General features: G+C 41.5%; 1 protein-coding gene across 4 annotated transcripts in view; it reads right to left on the bottom strand.

Annotated features, from left to right (window-relative positions):
* LOC122548856 (protein spire homolog 1-like) overlaps window positions 1-23,781 on the bottom strand; it is a 203,617-nt gene that overhangs the window by 9,151 nt on the left and 170,685 nt on the right. For 2 of the 4 annotated variants that reach the window (XM_043687728.1, XM_043687729.1), the window contains 4 exons: window positions 21,463-21,605; window positions 16,874-17,047; window positions 10,258-10,395; window positions 2,685-2,755 (listed from right to left, as the gene is read on the bottom strand). In XM_043687728.1, the coding sequence (XP_043543663.1) occupies window positions 2,685-2,755; window positions 10,258-10,395; window positions 16,874-17,047; window positions 21,463-21,605 (526 nt within the window). The remainder of the gene's footprint in view (window positions 1-2,684; window positions 2,756-10,257; window positions 10,396-16,873; window positions 17,048-21,462; window positions 21,606-23,781) is intronic. The other 2 variants (XM_043687730.1, XM_043687731.1) reach the window with 1 other exon arrangement.

Below are 23,781 nucleotides of genomic sequence, written 5' to 3'. Positions count from 1 at the left end.
TACCGGCCACTGCAGCAGACAGCTGGAACTGACAACCGGAAGCGGCAGATACAAACCACTACAAATGCCGGAGGAAACAACACAGAAGCGCTTCGCAGGAGGCTCCCAAGCACTGAGGATGTCACCTAGACAGGGGACAAAATGTCTGCAATACAAATTCCCAGCTTGGCGAAGAGAACCACAACAATGAGCACCCGAGCTACAAATCTTCTCACACACTTTAAATACCAGAAGTATTTTTCCTATGGGCAGGGGGGGAGGTGAGTAAAACTAAGGGAAAAATGTTTAAGAATAAAAAAGGCAAAGATAAGGAAAATTGTTGTCCTGGATGGCATCAAATTTTTTGATGTTGTTGGGAGTTGCACTCATCCAGTCAAACTGAGAGTATTGTATATCTCTCCTGACCTGTGTTTTGTTGATGGTGGACAGGCTTTTGGGAGTCAGAAGATAATTATACACTGCAGGATTCCTAGCCTCTGACCTGCTCTTGCAGCCACAGTGTTTACATGGCAAGTCTAGTTCAGTTTCTAGCTAACAGTAACCCCCCCAGTTGACAGTGACAGATTCAGTGGTGGTAATGCCATTGAATATTAAGGGGCAATGGTTAGATTCTCTCTTGTTAGAGATAGTCATTGCGTGACACAAGTGTTATATCCACTTATCAGGTTTCACTGCATTTTGGACATGAACTACTTCAGTATCTGAGGAGTCGCAAACAAACATTGTGCAATCATAGTAGTGATGTTGTTGGGCTAGGCTGAATGACCTCTGGTGACCACAACAATTTTGCTTTTTCCCAGATACGATACCAAACAGTTAGAGATATCCCCCAATTCCTACTGTTTTCTGTTTTGCCGGGGCTCTTTGTTATGTTGTTAATGGAATGAATTCTGAGGCCCCAACACAGATCTTCATGGCATGATCCTAATTAGTTACATCTTGCACGCCACTATCCCTACTCTGCCTTCCGCTGTTTAGTTAAGTCCCTAACTGGCAGAATTATTTGCCTTCCATTTGGTGATGATCAACTTCAGTTAACTCACAGTCTCTTCTGAGGGACACTATCAATTGCCTTCTGGATGTGTTTATGGGTCACAACAAAAGAAATTCCCACATCAACTACTTTAGTCACGTCTTCAAAAATAATCAAACAGATTCAACAAGCATCACTCCCCTTCTCTAAATCCATTCTCTCTCTGTCTAACCAGCTAAAAATTTTAAAGATGTTCATTCACTCTATCCTTAATTAATGCCCCTTGTGATTTCCCGACAACAGATATTCGGCTAACTGCTGTCTGCCAATTACCAGGCTTTGTGCTATTTCTTGCATTCTTGTGTATTGCCACTTCCAAATTTAAGTGGTGCCTTACTTTATCAGCTCTTTTTTTGTAGCAAACATAGAAAATAGAAGCAAGAGTAGGCCATTTGGCCATTCGAGCCTGCTCTGCCATTCACGTGATCATACTTGATCATCTAACTCAGTCCTCTGATTCTGCTTTTTCCCAAATCCTTTGATCCCTAAAACTACAACTAACTCCTTCTTGAAAATCTTTGCCTCAATTGCTTTCTATAGCAGAGAATTCAAAAGCTCACTATCCTCTGGGTGAAGAAATTTCTCCTCATCTTAATCCTAAATGATATACGCCATATCCTTTGACTATGATTCTGTCCTGGACTCCTGAGTAACTGGGAGCATTCTTCTTATGTTTACTCTGTCTAGTTGAGTTAGAATGTATAGGTTTCTATGAGATTTCCTGCTCATTCTTCCAAATTACAGTGAATATAGTCCTAAACAATCCAATTCCTCTTCATATATGAGTCACACCAACCCAGGATTCAGTCTGGTAAACCTTCACCACACTCCCTCTGTAGCCTGAAAATTGTTCCTCAGATAGGGAGATCAAAACTGCACACAATTCTCCAGGTGTGGTCTCACCAAGGCCCTGTATAATTGCAGCGAAGTATCCTGTACTCAAATCCTCTCGCTATGAAGGCCATTTGCCTTCTTTATCCCCTGCTACACCTGCATTTTTACTTTCAGTGACTGGTGGAGAAGGACACCCAGGTCTTGTTGCACCTCCCCTTTCCTAACCTATTGCCATTTAGATAATAATCTGCCTTCCTGGTTTTGCTATTAAAGTGGATAACTTCACATTTATCCACATTATACTTCACCTGCCATACATTTACCATCTTACTCAGTTTGTCCAAATCATCCTGAGGCATCTTTGCATCCATTCAAAGTTCACCCTCGCACCCAGCTTTGGGTCATCTGCAAACTTGGACATATTACACTTAGTTCCCTCATCTAAATCATTGATATGATGAATACTTGGGTCCAAGCACTGCTCCCTGCGGTACCCCATTAGGCTGCTACTTGGATAATTACCCGTTTTTACCTACTCGTTGTTTCCTGCCTGCCAACCAGTTCTCTAGCAAAGAGAGTTCTGGGCCCTGAGGAGTATAAACTGGTTCAGTATCATACTTTATTATTTCTGAAGAACTCCCACTAATACTATGCTGCTTTTTCTTAACCTGTTACTAGTTGGTTCCTGTCTCGAGTAAACATTTCACACATTCTTTCCCAATCCCACTGAAGAATGGGTGGAGGGGGCAGTAACTGAATGATAAGGAAAACAAGAAAGCTGGACAAATGAACATCAAAGAGGAGCATGGTGACAAACCTTTTACAAAATTGGCAAGTGTATGACCAGGTGAAGATCGAGAATCTCTTCGTTCGGCAGCAGAAACACAACTACAGAGAGACAGCAATAAGGATCAATACGACAATAGGTAATTCAAATAACCATAGCCGAAACCGCTGGAACCTCTACTAGATACATTTATAGGTTTTGTAAAAATATAATTGTCATCGAGATATTTATTCACCCGTCGAGTAAACAATGGCCTGGAACTTCGATCATTCAACTTTTCAACATCTAAAGGGCTTCTCAACAAAACTGGAACCTGCAAGGCGGTAACCCCCAGAATCCTTCCAATATCACATGTTAGGTGGAAATACAGGAATAGTAGGACTGAGCACGTAATAGTTTGGTTGTAGGAATGATGGAGGTAAGAAGACTTCAGATTCCTGGGACTCTGCATCTAGCAAGTCCCAACACTTCATATGTTAACACATCTGATAAAGATGTGAATGAGAATGAGAAATGAAGCCTCTAAAATTCAAAAAAAGCCAAGAAAAGAAATCTCAACAGCCCTCAAGTTAAAAAAATTACTCTTGCTTCCGAATTATTAGATACAGGGATGGTGCTGAGGACCAGTGAATTGCCAATGTAGCAGCTTTGCTCAATAAGGATAAATATAATGATTAGAGGTAAGGTCAGCTTCATCCTGGTGATGGGGAAGCTTTTAAAAAGGACACTCTGGGACAAAAGTATCAGTCACTTTGACAAGTAGGAAACCCAGCATGGATTTCTTATAAGTAAATCATGTTTATCAAATATGGTTGAATTTTTTGATGAGTTAGCAGAGAGGGCTGACAATTTGGTTTAGTACTCATGAACTTTCAAAGGTATCTGATAAGATGCCCAGATAACAGGCAATGTTAAAGCCCAGGGAATAATAAAGAAAGGTGCAGCATGGATAAGAAATTGGCTTCGTCTTTTGATCTGGAGGAATGCATATAGTGGGGCTTCCCAGGCATTGGTGCTGCAATCACTGCTTTTCTTGATCCTGATGTGGAGCTGCTGGTGTTTGACTGAGATGGGCAAAGTTAAAAATCACACACATCAGGTTGATTAGGAAGTACAAGCATTTGGAGTGCTGCTCTTTTGTCAGGTAGCTAGTGAGGCAAGATCATAGCATTTATAGTAAAAGATCAAAGTGTCATACAACTGATGCGATGTATTGAACAATGAACAAATCTAGATTGCTGTTAAGTCTTTCATCACTTATAATGGATTGCAGGTTTCACTTGTAAACCCCAGAGCTTCTTTCAAGTCACGGTCCTGAGATAACTTTAAATTTTATCAGTATAAAAACATGACATCTCAGCTCAGACAATGCATTAAAGGTGTGAGGTTAGAGTCTGTCTGCATCTCAATCTTGAGTCAGACTGGTTCCATTTCCAAAGTAGGAATTTAGAAAATGCCACATTGACTGACTGCCAACAGATTGTGTGTTTTTTAAACAAAATAGAATGTATCTGCAAATACATTTCTGCAAATGCAAATTCACCCCATAGATTTATATGTGTGTGTATGTACATGCTTGATAGAGTGTGAGCATGAGAGTGATGGAGTATATGCCGATGAGAGAGTGGGTGTGTGTGCTGTGAGTGTGACTGAGAGAGAGGGTGTGTATGAGACAGGTTCTGTGTGAGTGCAAGTGTGATCCTGTGTAAGAGTGTGTATATATGTATGTATGTGTGCTTGTGTGTATGTGTGTGTTTGTGAGAATGTGTATTGTATTGGGGTCACCTGTAGTGTGACATGAACCCAAGGTCCCGGTAGAGGCCATCCTCATGGGTACCGAACTTGGCTATAAGCCTCAGCTCGGCAACTCTGCATTGGTGCATATCCCGAAGTCTGCCTTGGAGGATGCTTACTTGAAGATCGGAGGCTGTATGTCCCTGACTGCTGAAGTGTTCCCCGATTGGGAGGAAACATTCCTGTCTGGCGATTGTTGTGCGATGTCCATTCATCCATTGTCATCACATCTGCTCGGTCTCCACAATGTACCATGTCTCGGAGCATCCTTGCCTGCAGCGTATGAGATAGACAACATTGGCCGAGTCACATGAGTACCTGCCATGTAAATGGTGGGCGGTGTCCCCGTGTTTAATGGTGGTATCCATATTGACACTCTGACACACCTTGCAGTGGTTGCCATGACAGGGTTGTATGGTGTTGTGCTCAATGTTGTCCTGAAGGCTGGGCAATTTGCTGTGAAAAATGGGCTGTTTAAGGTTTGGCAGTTGTTTTAAGGTGAGAAGTGGAAGATCTTGGTGAGGTGCTAATCCTCATTGATAATGTGTTGCAGGCTGCGAAGAACATGGCGCAGTTTCTCCACTCCCGGCAAGTACGAGACAATGAAGGGTACCCTATCGGTCATACGCCATGGATGTCTCCTGAGGAGGCCATTACAGTTTCTCACTGTGACACGTTGGAACTGGCAATCGATGAGTTGAGCATCGTATCCTGTTCTTATGAAGGTGTCCTTCAGCATCTTCAGGTGTCCATCACATTCCTTCTCATCTGAATAGATCCTGTGTACACAAAGGGCTTGTCCAAAGGGGATGACTGTTCAAATATGTTTAGGGTGGCAACTTGTGAAGCGCAGCATCATGAAGTAATCCGCGGGCTTGCGGTGGAGTGAGGTACTGAGGTGTCCGTCCTTGATGAAGGTGCCTGTGTCCAAGAATGAGACCGATTCTAAAGAGTTTCCCATGGTAAGTCTGAAGATGAAACTTGTTGATATCACTGAGTAGCTGTTTCAGTGACTCCTCACTATTGAGTCCAGAGGAAGAAAATGTCGTCAATATATCTGGTATATAGTGTTGGTCGGAGGTCCTGTGCAGAAATGAAGCCTTGTTCGAACTTATGCATGAAAATATTGGCATATTGGAGTGCAAATTTGAAAGAAGTATTGGGATTTATGTATAAATAAATCAAAACTGCATCCCCATTCTAAGTGATTAAGACTTAACAGCAATCTAGGTTTGTTCAATACATTGCATTGGTTGTATGACACTTTGATTTTTTACTGTACATTCTGTGGCCTATGATCCTGCCCCACTAGCTACCTGACGAAGGAGCAGTGCTCCGAAAGCTTGTCCTTCCAAATAAACCTGCTGGACTATAACCTGGTGTTGATGGTTTTAACTTTCTCAATCCTGTTCATGATCTAGATTTGAGTGCACAGGCACAACTTTCCAAATTGGCAAAGGTGACTCAAAACCTGGAAGTGTTGCCAAGTGTGAGAAGGATAGTGTTAGATTTCAAGGTAACACTGACTGGCAGGTGGAATGGACAGAAAAGTGACAGATGAAATTTAGTGCTAAAAAGTTTGGGAAAAGAAACAACATGAAACAAAGAATGCAATTCTAAGGCAGGTACAGGAGCTCAGGGATCTGAGTATATGTATTGCAGGTGGCAGGGTACATCAAGGTGGTGGTTAATAAGCCAGAAGGATGTTGGGCTTTATTAACAGGCACATATAGTACAAATGCAAGGAGGTTACGGTGCACTGATATGAATGCTATTTAGACCTCAGCAGGAGCGCTGTGTCCCATTTGCTTACCACACCTCAGGAAGAATGTGACAAGATTAGACAGGTCCACATTTATGACAATGCTTCAGGATCAGGGTCATCAGTTACGTAGATGGATTGCATAAAGCTCTGGTTGTTCTCCTTGCAGAATACTGAGGGAAGATTTGATTTAAAGATTTGATCGTGGCTGACTCCCATCTTCCCAAGAGCAATTAGGGAATGGGCAATAAATGCTGGCCTAGCTAGTAATGCCAACTTCCTTTGAATGAATGAAAAAAGGTAATCAAAATCATGAAGGGTCTGAACAGATTAGAGAATCAACTCCTATTGGTGACAGGATTGAGAATCGACTGATTTAAGTTAAATGGCAAAAGATTAAAGATGGCACAAGAGAAAACATTTTTAGGCAGTGACTGTAGTATGTGGGAAACAGTGGCAGTATGTGGGAAACAGCAGGTTGAGCCAATTATGGCTTTCAAAAGCGGATTTGATTATTATTTGAAAAAAATATCAGGGCTATAAGCAAAGGGCAGGAGTGTGGGACTAGCCGAGTTACTTTTGCAGAGAGACAAGAGATCAAATGGCCTGTTTCATGTTGGAGGACCCTGGACCTAAGAATGTCTTTTCCAAGGTCAGTCTCCCAATAGGTACATATCTGCCGCGTATGGGTGGAGCAGCACAGAAATGGACCAATAATCCAGAGCTCAACTTTAATCATCCAGAGGCAACAGGTTAAATCCACCACTGCAAATGGGGAATGCTAGTTCAGTTAATTGAGTGATGGTATAGAGAACAAAGCTAGAATCTGTAATGGTGACAAGGATTGTTACAAAAAGCCAACTTGTGGCCATTCAGAAAGGAAAGCTGTCATCTTTACCTAGTCTGGCTCAGAATTCTAAATAGCATTCATATCAGTTCACCATAACCTCCTTGCATTTGTATTAAATGTGCCTGTTAAAGCCTTCTGCCTTATTTAACCTACCCTGCCAGACTATCCAACATGGCTGACCCCAAATGGCCCAGGAAGCCATACAGTCGCCAAGAAGATGGAAGTTTTGCCACGTTCTCAAGAGCAGTTAGAGAAATGCAACAAACACCAATGGCAGTTACATGATGTGTGTTACAATTGAGTGAACATAAATCCTCCAACAGGGTGAGGGATTTTCAGAAGTCTGAGGTGGTGACACATTAGGTGGGGAGCGAAGAGGTTTCAGAGCCACATAAACCAAATGCTAGGTGAGGAAAACAACACTGGGTCAGTAGAAAGAGAGTGAGTGCAAAGCTATATGACATAGGGTGCACTACAACGACAAAATTTGCAGATGAGAACATGGGGATCAGACGTTTACGGCTGCTTTCTCTTTCTTATGGCCTGGGAGTGGAATGGCCCCTTTCCATATTTAAAGTGTTTTAAAAAACTCAACATACAAATGTTTGTTTATACAGACACCAAACCTTTTTCTTTATTAAGAAAACAATTCTGTGCTGAAGGAAAAGGCTTATTTCAGCAACAACAAACACCCAAAAAAGTATGATCTATGCCAATACTCGTGAGGTTACAAGTACAGAATCATGTGACTTGAACAAAGTGAATGAAATGTCAGGCTTGTAATGTAACAATATTCAATTTACTTTGCTGTTTATTTTTTAATTGGGATGTGAGCATTACTGTCCATTGATCAACATTGATTGTCCATCCTTAATGACCATAAAAAGCAGCTAAGAGCCCCTACAGTGTTGTGCTTCTGAAGTCACATGTATGGACTCCAGGACATGGACAGCAGATTTTCTTTCCTAAAGGGACATTAGTGAGCCAGATGAGTTTTTAATGACAATTGTTACACGTTCATCATTAGACAAACTTCTTATGGATGTGAATGCTACCATCTGCTATGTTAAAAATCACACAACACCCAGGTTATAGTCCAACAAGTTTATTTGGAAGCACTAGCTTTCGGGGCACTGCTCCTTCACAAGGTAGTTGATGTTGTGTGATTTTTAACTTTGTACACCCTAGTACAACTCTGGCATCTCCAAATCATGAATACCATCTGCTATGGAGGGGTTTGAACCCATAGCTGCAGAATATTAGCCTGGGGCCCTGGGTTATTAGTTCAGTACCTTCCCATTAGATCTCTCTGCTATATGAAGTGTACACTAAGCTTTACTCAAGATTTATTGGTCCCTGTTTTACCCACAAGGCAATGTCACAAGTTAATTGTTTCAGCTCAATCATCACTCCCACTTTCTGGTTCGACTTCAGTAAAACTACTCTGTTTGAGGCTGATTTAACAGCCTCCTTATGACTAGACACAGAGAGCCAAAATAACAGCTTCAGCAATGAAACCAGTCAGTAACTTCTGTCACATAATATTTATAAATAGAATGTTTTTTTGCAGCATGAAATGTTTCTGAGTTACTGTATTGTGACACATTAAAAAGGGAGGAAATATCTGCAGGTGCTCAAATATTACATGGAATACTTAAACACTAATTAATTGCATGTAACTTTTAGGGAACTAAAGTATTTCACATTTATTTTTTGAAATGATGAACATATGACAGTGATGCTGAATTCTGGTGATGAGTACTTCCTCTACTGAAGTTGTAATCACTTGATTTTTGATCTGATTTTTAGGTATCCATGAGGAAATTCCTGAATGTCCACATCTGAAAGCATCGGGAAACATTATCTCCCTTTCCCTCTCAAGGGCACTCAGAAGATGACAGAATACTGGATCTCTTTTCTCTCCCATTTTAGAATAGAAACTGGACCCAGGCAGTCATCATCGGAAGTCACTTGCTAACGAATATGTCTGTCCACCCAGGAAATTCTGTGTCACTGGATGTGGGATCTGTGGGTCCTTGACCAAATCTAGAGCCACATTTCCCACCCCAAATTTCGCACATATTTCAGGAAGTGGAATTGGTTCTTGACCTTGAGATCATTGATATTCCTTTCTCCAATTGATCTGCTGTACTTTCTCCTGCTACCTGTGTTCTTAAAGAATTGCATCCCTTCATATTGGTCAAATGGTGGGACCCAAAATCTGGGATAATCACATCTTGGCTGTTTGTAAGAGGCCTGGATGCATTTCGCGACCATCTTGTGATTTGTTAGCTGCTGAAAGAGCTCCCTGGGAAGGATGACATCCCACCGCCAATCAAAGGGCCGGCTGATCTTCGGTCTCAGCCATGCCACTGGAGCAGGTGGAACCAGTAGTCAGGACACTACCACTGTGCAACAAAGGCCTGACAGTAACTTTGAAGACAATTGAACTTCTAACATGCTCCAATGCCCTTAATTATTTACTTAAACATAGTGGGTGAGCCACCAAGTCTGACAGCCTCCCAGCCCCATGTATTAATCCAATATCTAGACCATGATGTCTAACTGATGGGCTAGTTAACCTCACCTTCCTACAGTGAAAATAAAGGCTTGACAGCAGGATAAAAAATAATAAGCAGCATGTTTTAAAAAAAACACTGCTGTGAAATATATGCTCATGAAGTCATCATCATGAAAAATAAAACTTGAAAGGTTTCAGAAAAGACTTACAAGGATGTTGCCAGGATTGGATGGTTTGAGCTATAGGGAGAAGCTAAATAGTTTGGGGCTGTTTTCTCTGGAGCTTCGGAGGCTAAGGGATGACCTTATAGATGTTAATAAAATCGTGAGGGGCGTGGATAGGGTAAATGCGCTAGGTCTTTCCCCTGAGGTGGGGGAGTCCAAAACTAGAGGGCATAGTTTGAGATGAGAGGGGAAAGATATAAAAGGGACTTAAGCGGCAATGTTTTCACACAAAGCATGAGAAAGTGGTGGAGGCTGGTATAAGTACAAGATTCAAAAAGCATCTGGATAGGTATATGAATAGGAAGGATTTAGAGGGTATGGTGGCAAATAGAACTAGATTAATCTAGGATATCTAGGCACAGACAAGTTGGACAGAAGGGTCTGTTTCTACACTGTACATCTCTACGATTCTAATTACCAACGTGGTGGAAACCAATTTGTTCAAAACAAACCTTTCCTTTCTTCAGAGCAGTGTAGACATCCTTGTACTGCTGGTACTTTTCTAGTTCTGCTTTCACCAAGACCTGCCGGATGTGCATCACTTCCTCCACAGTCAGTGCCAGACACTCCACAGGGTAACAGAACTCCTCCTGCAACAACACAAATGTCCAAATGAGTTGCCAACCATTCAGGTTCCCATTAACATTCCAGTATTTCAATTAGTTTCATTGGCTTGTAATTCATTTTTCAGAAACATAAATCATTCAAGAATAAGATCAGGACAGGAGGATAACAGGTACGTGGGCACCACTCATTATCTCAAAGGAGAACACATACATGTACACAAACACAACCACAAGCAAAACAGTTTGGAAACTTTAGCAGATTTTTAAAAGATTTGAAGAACACATTTGAATACATTAAAAGTTTTTCTAATGTTCAATATGGAGTTTACGCACAGCGTCAGCTACCTTCCCAAATTTCTGTGCCTTAATAATAGATTGAAGATTGATTGTCACATGTACAGAGAGATAGTAAAAAGTATTGTTTTGCATGCTATAGAAGTGAATCATATATTACAAAGTGCATTAGGGTAGCAGAACAGAGTGTAGAATAGTGTTACAGCCACAGAAAAGGTGCAGAGAGACAGATCTGAAGTAACATTTGAGAGGTCTTTTCAAAAGTCTAATAACAACAGGAAAGAAGCTGTTCTTGAATCTATTTATATGTAATAGGGACCAAACACAGTAAGAGTGGTCTTTATATGATGTAAACATAACATCAGCCTTGTTCTTTTAAATCAAGTTTTACTTCACTGCAGAGCTGGCATGCCAGAAGACGCTGAAACTTTTAGCTCTATTCTTCATTATTCTAACCACCTGAACATACAGGGCTTTTTAAAAAATATAGTGGCAGCAGTTTTCATTTGAGCACCTACATTTACAATGGGTCAGGGTAAAATAAGCTTTTGCATGGATTGACTCCCTTGTCCCAGCTACCAATTATGGATATTTTCATATTCTACCTATTCAGAGATGTGTCTTTGAAATGGCTGGGACTTGTACAGGGGCTCCCGAACTTGGAGGTAGGGACACAAACACTACATCATAACAGTCCTTTATCTAATTCAAATCTCACCATATACCACAATGGGATTCAAACCCACTGCCCTAGAACATTAGCCTGGAGTTCCGGATTGCTGGTCTAGCCACATTATCACTACATCACCATCAACCCACTATACAAATTCTAGAATGCAGGTGAGAATTAAGTAATATCTCACAATTCTAATTGGAATTGTTTATAGCTTTCCTTGATTCCTACCACAGTCTTCTGCAGCTAATAAATACATCACAATAACTAATAGTTATATAGCACCTGTAATGTAATAAGTTGTCTCAAGGAACTTCACCCAAAGATTTTAACCAGGTTAAATATTAAGCCATTTAAGAAGGTATTAGGTCAGATGACCAAAAGCTTGGATAAGAGTTAGATTTTAAATCAGTCTCTTAGATGAAAAAAGTGAGGTGGTGGTAGAGAGGTTTAGGGAGGATATTCAGAGCTTGAGGCATTGCTACGTGAAAGCCAAAGGGGAACTATAGGCTTTCCAATCACTGAGAAAAAGTGAGGGCTGCAGATGCTGGAGATCAGAGCTGAAAATGTGTTGTTGGAAAAGCGCAGCAGGTCAGGCAGCATCCAAGGAACAGGAGAATCGACGTTTCGGGCATAAGCCCTTCTTCAGGAATGAGAAAGTGTGTCCAGCAGGCTAAGATAAAAGGTAAGGAGGAGGGAAGCAGACCCTTCAGTCCAATTCAGATGCTGACCAAGTTTCCCAAACTAAACTAGTCCTATTTGTCTCCATTTAGCCCATATCCTTCTAAACCATTCCTGTTCATGTAGTTGTCAAAATATCTTATAAATGTTGTATATCTACCAGCATCTACCACTTCCTTAGGTAGCTCATTCTACACACGAACCACCCTCTGTGAAAACATTGCCCATCAGATACCTTTTTAAACTTTCTCCTCTCACCTTAAAAATATGCCGCTTAGTTTTGAATTCAACGACCCTCAGAAAAAGACATTTGCTATTCACCTTGTCTATGCCCCTCATGATTTTATAAACCTCTATAAGGTCACCTCAACCTCCTACGCTCAAGTGAAAAAAATCCCAACCTATCCAGTCTTGCCTTCTAGCTCAAATCCTTCAGTACCAGCAACATCCTCTGGTAAATCTTGTCTGAACCCTCTCCAATTTAATAATATCCTTCCTAAAACAGGGTGACTAGAACTGTGCACAGTACTGCAGAAGAGGCATCCCCAATATCATGTACAACCTCAACATGATGTCTCAACTCTAAACTCTGAGCAACAAAGGGAAGTTTGCTAAATGTCATCTTAACCACCCTATCTACCTGTGATGCAACTTTCAAAGAGCTATGTACCTGAACCCCAAGGTGTTTCCATTTAACAACACGACTTTGGGCTGTACAATTATCTCATTAAGTCCTGTCCTTGTTTGTTTTAACAAAATACGATACCTTGTACTTATCCAAATTAAACTCCCATCTGCCACTTCTCAGCCCATTGACCTTTTTGGTCAAGATTTCTGTGTAATCGTGGATGACATTGTTTACTTTCCACTATGCTACCAATTTTAGTGTCATCTGCAAACTTACTGGCCATGCCTCCTAAATTCTCATCCAAATCATTTATATAAACGGCAAACAAAACAAAACCAAGTACAAATCCCTGTGGAACACCACTGATCACAGGCCTCTGGTCCGAAAAACAACCCTCTACCACCACCCTCTGTCTCCTACTGTCAAGCCAATTTTGTATCCAATTGGTAAGCTGTCCCTGAATCCATTGTGATCTAAGTTGACTGATTTGTCGACATGTGGAACCATGTCAAAAGCTTTGCTAAAGTTCTTGTATCTTAGCTGCTGGACACAATTTCCTCATTCCTGAAGAAGGGCTTATGCCCGAAATGTCGATTCTCCTGTTCCTTGGATGCTGCCTGACCTGCTGCGCTTTTCCAGCAACACATTTTCGTTTCCAATCACTGAGGCAATATAAAACAGGGGCAAGGGACAAAGAACATATCTATTTGTGCTTTGGATTGTGGCCTGAAATGGGAAAAGGAATGTTTTAAAAATAAGGAGTGTGGAAAGGATTAGTGCAAGTTACCGGACACTCATCATATAAGTGCTGTTTACACTGCTGTTTGTTCAAGCAGTGCAGGCAGTTACTACAGACAAGGTGGAGTGGGGAGGAGATTGCAAGGAGGGAGTTTTGTTGGGCAACATAGGCCTGCCAGCAACAATGCGATTGGTTCCCTAGGTAGCTGTGCAACTTATGGATGCGACTATTTGGGTCATAAGCCATCAAACCTCCAGAAAGGAAGGAGCTGTCCTCTCTGTTGTTTAAAAAAAGCTCAAACCTAAAGAAAGTCAATTTATTTTCCCTCATCAGTTGCTATAAGCTGTGGCTCTTAACCAATTAGAGACTTTATAAGTTGTGAAAAAGTCACCTTGTGCCTCCTACAAGCAAATCCAAGTACCAAGGAGAAGGAAGATCAAGGAGCCATAGGTTCTGTAATTTAAGTACAGAAACCTGCTCCCAGCTTTCTGTCAGCTAGGGTTTAAAAGACAAGTAAAACTTTTTTGACAAATCTGGAAATAGTAGTGCTTGAATTCCAGTGTCTTCCCACAGTGAGGTGTAACAAAAGCTTGAACACATTCCTTCTGTTTGCAGAGGATGGTCTCTGTGTATGAAGGTTTATCACTTCCAGCAAGCATACTAAGTCATGTTCAGAGCTTGATTGATTATCTTTGATAAGAGTTGATTTGCCAGCAAATCAGCACTTTTTTAAAAAATCCTTTAGTACAACTTATTACAGTCATTTGAAATTTGGCATTCCTGTATCTGACCTGATGTGTATAAGAAGGCAAGTTTTGACAACACTCTTCTTAGTAATATTCGAATTACGTTTTACATTTTTTCTGAGAACTTTGATTCTTAAATAAAATGTATTTTTTCACATAATAACAAATGTATCATGAAACTGCCTAGCACTGCTTGAGGGGGGATAACTGCTGAGCTTGGATATAGCAAATGGAAGAGGACGGGGCAGGTAGGGATGACAAAGGTAAGAGACAAGAATGAAGATGTAACAAGTGGAAAACTCTGTCCACCCTGGAAAATACTGCTGCTAACTCTGCTTACAATATTTACTATGATATCTTGTCTGATGATCTGTAAATAAAAAGTCCTCACATTTTCTCTGTGAACAGGTCTGGGGTATCACTGAATCGTTACAGTGCAGATGAAGGCTAGACACCCCACCATGCTTGCATCATTTCTACACCCTATTCCCAATCTCCTGCCCTTTTCTACATATCCTCTCGTCAACAAAACCAAAGACCAAAGCTGCTGTGCGTCAGTCAGATGCAGAAGTGGCCTCAGAATGATCCTCTCTGTGGGGTAACACCTCCCCTCCGCTCCGTCAACTCTGGAAGGACAATTCACCACTTGGTCTCCTACTGTCAAGTGCCCCGCCCTGATATTCCTATTGGTGGTCTTCCTGTACCAATAAGGAAGAGAATAGGCTCCTTATTACCTGATTCCCGAATGTGCAGTTAGCCCTAAGTGTGAGATGAAAACAGAACCCTTTTTTAAACAATGGAATGATTTTGCTGCTGATTTGCTCTTGTACCGTCTACGAGATCAATTTTTAACTAGTGGGAACTGCAGAACAATCCTGGAACTTTGACAAACCTGATTCATCACCATTCTCCAGCAGATACATTTACCTGGTCTTTTTTTTAGAAACTGAAGGGGCTGGACAGATTTTACCATGTACTGTGTGCTGCTGGTGTAGATAACACAGCTCCTTAGTACCTGCTCTTCTTCAAGGTGATTGGTAAGTTTACCAGAAAGGGAAAAGAAAATGGGTCCCATGCATTTCTGTCAGAAACTTTTCCCTGGACTTTAGCTCAGATGCGAAATCTGAAGTGGAGAAGGATCTGGAGGCGCTGTTGTGAGATTGAGAAACTTAGACTTGGGTACTTTTAACTATTAATTTTGTTTTTACACACCCAAGGCAGGCTGATTGCCTTTCAGGTAGGAAGTCTGAAAGACTTGCGTTTATATGGCACTTTGCATGACCATTACATGTCTCAAAATAGTTTACAGTCAATGAAGTGTTTATTTTTGTATTTGTCCAAGGAAATGTGGACATGGCTGGATATGCCAGCTTGTATTTCTCGTCTCTGTTGTTTGAGGTGTAGTTATTGTTGTAATGTAGGAACATGGCACACAGGAAGTGGTGTCACCTTGGGATACATATTGATCAGGGTATGGGGGATAACTTCCCTGCTCTTTTTGGAAACAGTGCCTGGGAATCTTTGATGTTCACCTGAGACGGCAGACTGAGTCTTTGTTTAACAATGAAAGATGGCATGTCCGAGAGTATAGCTTCGGTTTAGCACCAACTGCCAAGAGTCGGACTTGAACACAAACTATTTCACAAGGTCACTGCTCTTGTGAGTGAGGCCATTTTTATGTATGTATTTCTGTCTGAGGAGTGTGAGAGTGAGAGTGTGTGTTTGTGTGAGTGTGTGTTTGTATGAGTGTGACTGTGAAAGCATGCGTGTGTGTGTGGGAGATAATTAGAGTGTGTCTGAGTGTGAGTGGGCGTGAGTGAATGTGTGTGTACATGAGTAAGAGTGAGAGTAAATGTGACTGAATGTGAGTATGTGGTTGCTCACTGATAGCTTATTGGGCTTACAGGAAGCGTTTATGCTCTTTTAAACCCACAAGAAGTGCTGCAAGGAGAATTAACACACTGTTTTGATAACCCACACAAGATCCTCCAACCTATCATTAAATAAAGCCAGTGCAACAAACTCCATTTGATGAATATTATGTTGAAAAGATTGAGAAGAAACACTCCAGATTGACAAATCACACAAAGAAAACATTGCCATAAAGATATCATACAATGTGCTCACACATCATTTCCCCATGTTGATTAGTGTTTAATTTCTTTGCCCATTAACAGGAGGGCGAGAAATCAAGTTTCAAATTGCGAGTGTGGCTGTAGGCCTCAAAACATTTACACTTCAGCAGTTCAACACTTTAACATTAAAGCATTAAAGAACTGCGATTTCTTCCACTCAACTCATTTCAATGCAAAAAAGGGAGATTTAACGCAAACCTTTCCAATTTATCCTTTCAACGAGAAGAACATCACTGTCTTTGAGATTAACAAAACCTAGTCATTAGGGATTCATCACCTTATTCCAATTTACATGAGAAACCCAAACAGAGATATCGGCAATAAGGTGGAGGTAGCGAATTCAATAATTGCTTCATGTTTCTTGACACACAGGCACTTCAAGCAAATACGTTTGAGAAATGGCTAATGTTCGATACCATTATCTCGCCCTCCAAAAAGTTAAAAAAGCAAAGAAAAAATAAAATCAGTGTCAATCAGAAATGGAACCATCAAAGCAGATAATAGCAATCTTAGTAATGCAATCTGGCATTGCTGTTGGTAGGAAAGCGACAGTGATCCAGTTTGGTTATTTAAGAGGAATATTTCAGAAACGATGAAACAGCAAACCTTTGGTGTTTTCCACCTGCTGGTAAAGACTCCCTCACACAGAAAATACACAGCCCCCACCAAACCAAACATGGCGGCTTCCAGCGGGCAAGAATTGAGCATGGAGACTGTTTGCATGCTTGGGATAAACAGTCGGTGGCTCATCCGAGGTAATAAACTGCTTAGCCTGGACACCTGGACAACACATAGATGGTTACAATGGAAACTTGCATGGGGATTCTCCGTCGGAACCACAAACAAACAAACTGCAATTCTTATTTCCAACCAAAGCCGTACATTTCAGCATCAGGAATAATGAAGTCAACCTGGATTGGTCTTGACCATTTCTAATGAATTTAAGAAAGCACGGAGGGATTGAAACTTTGACAGAGACTTTAAGAACATCTCTGAAATTAGCAGAAACTTGCACAAGGTTTGCACTGGCTATGTGTCTGATTGTCCCCAGTTACTTGCACTGTTGGCCTGGTTCAGTTATCAGCAATCATGCCTCTAGGCCCCAATGCTGTAGGCTCAAGACCCACCTCAGATGAATTTAAGGTGACACATGCTCTGTCAGTTTAAGTGAATCTAGGAGGTCCCACAGCACTATCTGACTCTTAGTGCTGACCAAAGATTTCTTTAAAGTACACCACTAACAGATGAACATATTGTGGTGATTTTGTCTTTGAAGTCAATGGAAATAAATGATGCCTGCTGCTTGTGGTAGGCTTCCTCTCAGTGAGTAGATCAAATGAAAAGTAGCTGACTGCTCTTAGATTTGTGTGCAAGGGTGACTGAACTCTGCATTCCATTCACACTCCATGTTGGGTCTCCTATGCTGTTCTGAGGAGCTCAACCCAAACTTTAGATGTCAAACTAGGGTGGCAGCATTGCTAATGGGGACCAGGAGAGACTGGAAAACGCCCCATGATTCTGTCACTGGTAGACTGAGGGACTCCAGAGATCTCACTCCCTCCAGCCCATTCCCACCCAACCACGAGGCTGATAACCTACACTAGGTGTGACCATTGGGTGTGACAGTAAGAGGCAGCAACTCCCAGCATAATCTAACTGGTAAAACTAAACCAAATTACTGTGGTTGCTGGATATCTGAACTTGAATTAGAAAATGATCTAGTAGTACTATAGGCAAACTTGAAGCAAGTGCTGTAAGGTGAGTCTGGAAATGACCAAGTGAATGGAAGCAGCTCTATTTATTGAATCTTCTCTTAAACATTCACTACTCACAAGGAATAATCTTCACTTCCCAGTCTAACTAAAGCCCTCATTCCCAACTATCCACTGCTTTCTGCACCTGCTCTCAATCCTTGATTTCCTTCACAAAATGGGCTCGATCTGCCAACTTTGTGCCCATTTCACCACCCTCCTTTTCATATCCACTCCATATATTCCAATAAAGAACATAAGAACTAGGAGTAGGAGCAGGCAATTCAACCCCTCAAGCCTGCTCCACCATTTAATATAATCATGGCTGTTTACCTCTAGGCCTCAACTCCACTTCCCATAACCCTTTAACCTGTTCCTAATTAAAAATCTGTCTATCTCCTCTTTAAATTTACTAAGTGTTCCAGCATGCACCATGGTCTGGAATAGTGAATTCCACAGATTCACAACTCTTTGAGAGCAGTAATTTCTTCTTTTTTCTGTTTGAAAGCTTCTACTCCTTATCCAAAAAACATGACCTCTCATCCTAGATTTCTGTGTGTGAGGAAACCTCCTCTCTTCATCTACTTTGCCAAACTCCTTTGGCATCTTATTTACCTCAATTGATCTCCTTTATTTTTCTAAACTCAAGACAAATGCTTAAACTCTCCTCATAAGACAAACCTCTCACCTCTGGAATCAATCTGGTGACCCTCCTCTGAACTTCTTCCAATACAACTACATCCCTCCTCAAGTAAGGAGGGCAAAACTGTAAGCAATCTTCCAAGTATAGTCTCACTGATGCGTTGTATAGTTACAGCAATTCTTCCCTACTTTTGTACACTATTCCTTTAGCAATAAATGCCAAAATTCCAGGTGTCTTTCTTATTACCAGTTGTATCTACATTCCAGCTTTCTCCCTTCCATCTGCTCCAGATTTGCAACAGAATTTAATGAAGAGCATGTATTGAGTGGGAAACTGCTTAGTAGAGTCAGCAAGGGGCTGCTGCAATTTTAAATGTGAGAACAGTGGGCAGCACGGTGGCTCAGTGGTTAGCACTGTTGCCTCACAGCACCAGGGACCCAGGTTCGATTCTAGCCTCGGGCGACTGTCTTTGTGGAGTTTGCACATTCTCCCTGTGTCTGTGTGGGTTTCCTTCCAAAATCCAAAGATGTGCAGGTCAGATGAATTGGCCATACTAAATTGCCCATAATGTTAGGTGCATTAGTCAGAGGGAAATGGGTCTGGGTGGGTTACTCTTCAGAGAGTTGGTGTGGACTTGTTGGGCTGAAGAGCCTGTTTCCACACTGTAGGGAATCTAATCTAAACAGGACTTTTAGCCTCAGGAATCCTGATACATGGATTTTTCCAACCTATCACTCCAGGCCAGCTGATATTCTTATTCATCCCTTAGATCCTGAAGCCACTCATGCAGTATCCAGCATCAGGAGCCATGTGGACATAAAACATAGAACAGTACAGCATGGAAAAAGGCCCTTCGGCCCACCATGTCTGAAAACTCCCAACAACCTCATATGGCTCTCACTGATATGCACTTGATATTAAAAAGAATCCCTTACATGAAACTATTTCAAAGCTTTTAAATCTCAAATGTTAAACACAAATTTCTATTCAGGCCCTGCATTAAAAACTACTAATCCTTTCATGGTCTCCTTAACTATCTGATTTTAAAATCTCACTATGGCAGGTGATGGAATTCAAATTCAATTAAAAGTCTGGAATTAAGAGTCTAAAGATGACTGTGAAACCATTATTGATTGTCAGGAAAAACCCATCTGGTTCACTAATGGTCTTTAGGGAAGGAAACAATCGTCCTTAGCTCATCTGGCCTACACGTGACTCCAGACCCACAGTGATGTGGTTGACTCTTAACTGCCTTCTGGGCAATTAGGGATGGGCAATAAATGCTGACCGAGCCAGGAATGAATTAGTTAGAAATCTCCTGAGATAATAGTGTTTTTTTTAAACTCAGCTAAGCATTCATTAGAACATAATGACAGTCCTTAGGAAATGTCAACAATGAACTCTTAAATTGCACAAACAGATGATATTTTTTCTAATCTATGCCAAATAACCTTTCAAAGGTACATTAATTTTTTTTTTAAACTCACAGTAACTTTAAATAGCAAGGATTTCAATTTTAAAAACTTCAGAATATGACCCTTAAACAGACGTTTTCAACTCTTTAAGAAGATTGACATTTATTTCAACAATTCAACACACCCCTCTGAGCTAGAGCTCACGAACCAACAAACTCACCACTAAGTTCAAATAACCCTGTTTAGTTTCGGTTTCCTGGTTGTGTGAATCACACTCTGTTCCCTAGTCTATTGCTAAAAATGTGATGGACGACTCCCACCTCGGGTCCCACCACCATTTTCAAAAGTTTGTGAAAATCCAGTTGTTAAGTCTCTAGATTTTACGAGCAAGTGTTAGGAATATCAGGTGTAATTGACAGGTTATACTTTAAGCTAAGGTAGTAAAAATATAATACAGCAGTACTGGAAATCTGAAATGGAAAGAGAAAATACTGGAGAAACTCAGCAGGTCTGGCAGTGTGTCTTCTGAAGAACAGTCGCATTGCACTTGAAGCATTAACTTTGTTTCTCTCTCCACAGACACTGCCAGACTTGCTGAGTTTCTCCACAATTTTCACTTTTTAAATTTTACACTTTGCGCTGCCCATTTAATGCTAAGATAGAATAACCTTGAGAACTAGCTATTCAGCATTTCTGCCTGGATACAAGGCTTAGATGATTCACATTGCCTTAGTCCAAAGCAACCTCTTGCAATACCAATTCATGGAATTTTCTAAGATAGCACTGTGTCTGACAGAAATAGTCTGCAGACTGTGTGTGACAGAGAGAGAAGAAATAGAGGTGGTAAGTCCTGCATCTGAAGCAAAAAACGATGGGCTTTATCATTCACCATGCAAAAGTCCATGCTCAGATTGAAGAAACAAAGTTAGAATGAATTTATAGAAGGTTGCAAGATTCACCAGCTTTGACTAGAGGGAAGAATCTGCAGGATAATCTTTATCGTCAACTTCAGTCCTGAAATAGGAAGACACCCAATTGGAAGAGGAAAAAGGAAGAGGCCAGTGGAGCAGAGAATGGCTTTTGATTGATTCCATTTAAAGGCTAGAGTAAAGTTTAACCATTGTCAGTCATTCTAAAAATCAACAGCAGGATCGTTTCAATAATTTGAAGTATAAAATGGCTACTAATTAGTGGTTATTCAATTATTTAGTTTGATAGTTACAGTAAATGTCTAAAAACATGTCATCTTGATGTGTGAACATTCTAGAAATTCAAATATCTTTTTTTTTTAAAAGTGTTTTGGCCCTGCAGGGATCTATGTAATCATCCCAAGTCGGGGAAATGCCACTGGAATCTTAGCACAATTTTCCACCACGTTATACTTACCAGAGACTTGGAACTCTGCCGAGATGGGGGAAGAAACTGACGCACATTGGTTGGCGTTTCCTTCTCAATGGAGTGCCGCCTCTGAGGTTGCTTCCTTCGCTCAGGCTGTGGAGTGGAGGAGATGGGCAGGAACATTGGAGGAGCTGTGGATTCAAAAACAAGTGCAAAAATGGAGATGCCATATTAAATCGAGCACATTATTTATCAACCCTGACAATAAGGCTGAAGGAACCAGGAGCATCGAGAACTCAATAAGCGATTCCATGAATCAGGAACAGGATTGGCCACAAAATCCTTGAACCTGTTCCACCTTTCAATATCATGGCTGACCTTTGACTTCAACTTTTCTTTCTTACCCTATCTTACCCAAGAGTTTGATTTCCTTTAAATCCAAAAATCCACAAATCCTGGGATGCCCCAATCTCTCAATTTGATCATCAGACGCAGCTGCTGCTCCTTAGATACAGTTTCCACAATTAAGGAGCAATAGAAATATAGGAAACCAAGACTTTTCCTTATCTGTCCCTCAGCTAATCAAACAGATCATCTGGTCATTTACCCCCAGGCTCTTTGTGGGAGCTCGCTGTGCACAACTTGGCATCTGTGTTCCTTCCTCTGCTTTTAAAAATGCTTAATGAGCTGTGATGTACTCTGTAACATCTTGCATGTGAAAGGTGCTATGTAAATGCAAGTTTTTTTATTAACATGCTGGAGTGGGTAAACTAACTTGTTTCTATGTTCTGATATAATGTTGATTTTTCAGAGGAAGAAACTTCAGTTTCAAAATCCATGCAATCAGAATCCACTGCAGCTATTCAGAAGCAGTTCCTCTGTATACATAGTGTCTCTGAGTATCACTTGTCTCTGAGTTCCATTTGTTTGTCCTTAAATTTGTGAAAATACTGGGAGGTATTTTAACCTAAAACAGGTGGGGTTTGGGGTGTGGGGGGAATCAGTCTCCTGATTCAAACATACCTCACCATAATTATTCCCAGTTTTAATGGCACCACTCAGAAAGCGGCTAAATAAGGTCAAACCCTCAATGTCATCTAGTTTCTGGCTTCAACTTGGGTTTGCTAACCGCCTCATCGAAGTCAGGATTTGTTGGATACAGGAGGTGAGCACTTTTAGGTCTTCCTATCGGATACAGCACCCCCAGGATCCCCATTCCTCACCATTGGCTTTCACCTCCCCCCCATTCCTACAACATCCCCAAACCACTGATGCCACAAAGCCCCCGCAACCTCCCCTTCCAATCTACTCCAATCCACCTCTTTCCTCTTTTTCCTGGTAGAATTTCCAATCCTTCAGGATTGCCCTGGAATCTGAAAGATTAGACTAGATTAGATTCCCTACAGTGTGGAAACAGGCCCTTCGGCCCAACAAGTCCACACCGACCCTCCGAAGAGCAACCCACCCAGACTCATTCCCCGGCATCTAACACTAGGGGCAATTTAGCATGGCCAATTTACCTAACCTGCACATCTTTTGGACTGTGAGAGGAAACCGGAGCACCTGGAGGAAACCCACACAGACAAGGGGAGAATGTGCAAACTCCGCACAGACAGTTGCCTGAGGCGAGAATTGAACCCGGGTCCCTGGCACTGTGAGGCATCAGTACTAACCACTGAGCCACTGAGCTTAATCTCCAGGACCTGGCAGAGAGCAACTGCCATGACAGGATATAAAAATATTGCAGATAAAGGGAAAGGCTGGTTGATCTCATTGGGTGCTTGGAGGAAGTAAACTACGTCATTGAACCTTCAGGAAGCCATCAAACTAGAGTTAGCAGGCCTCCAGCTTCATCCTCTGGTCTCCAATTCCCCGATTCAGACCTTGATGTTCCTCACCACCAAGACCCTGGAATTTCACTCCCAGGCCTCAGAAACTCCAGCTTTTGGGGCTAGCAGGCTACCCAGTTGCCTCTTCCCTTCCTGCTCTTCCCTCTGTGTCCTATCCACATACCCCCCATCCCCAAGTGTAAACTCACTGCCTGCTGGTGCAACCACTGTTTAAGAAATGTGGTAAGGACAAGCCAGGGAACTGTAGACTAGTGAGCCTGACCTCGGTGGTGGGCAAGCTGTTGGAGGGAATCCTGAGGGACAGGATGTACATGTATTTGGAAAGGCAAGGACTGATTAGGGATAGTCAACATGGCTTTGTGCATGGGAAATCATGTCTCACAAACTTGATTGAGTTTTTTGAAGAAGTAACAAAGAGGATTGATCAGGGCAGAGCAGTAGATGTGATCTATATGGACTTCAGGCTCCCCATGGGAGACTGATTACCAAGGTTAGATCTCATGGAATACAGGGAGAA

Source organism: Chiloscyllium plagiosum, chromosome 4 (assembly GCF_004010195.1).
Source record: "Chiloscyllium plagiosum isolate BGI_BamShark_2017 chromosome 4, ASM401019v2, whole genome shotgun sequence".
In the NCBI taxonomy this organism is placed as follows: Eukaryota; Metazoa; Chordata; class Chondrichthyes; order Orectolobiformes; family Hemiscylliidae; genus Chiloscyllium; species Chiloscyllium plagiosum.
The sequence above is the reverse complement of the archived record's forward strand: the minus strand, read 5'-3'. Positions and strand labels throughout refer to the sequence as shown.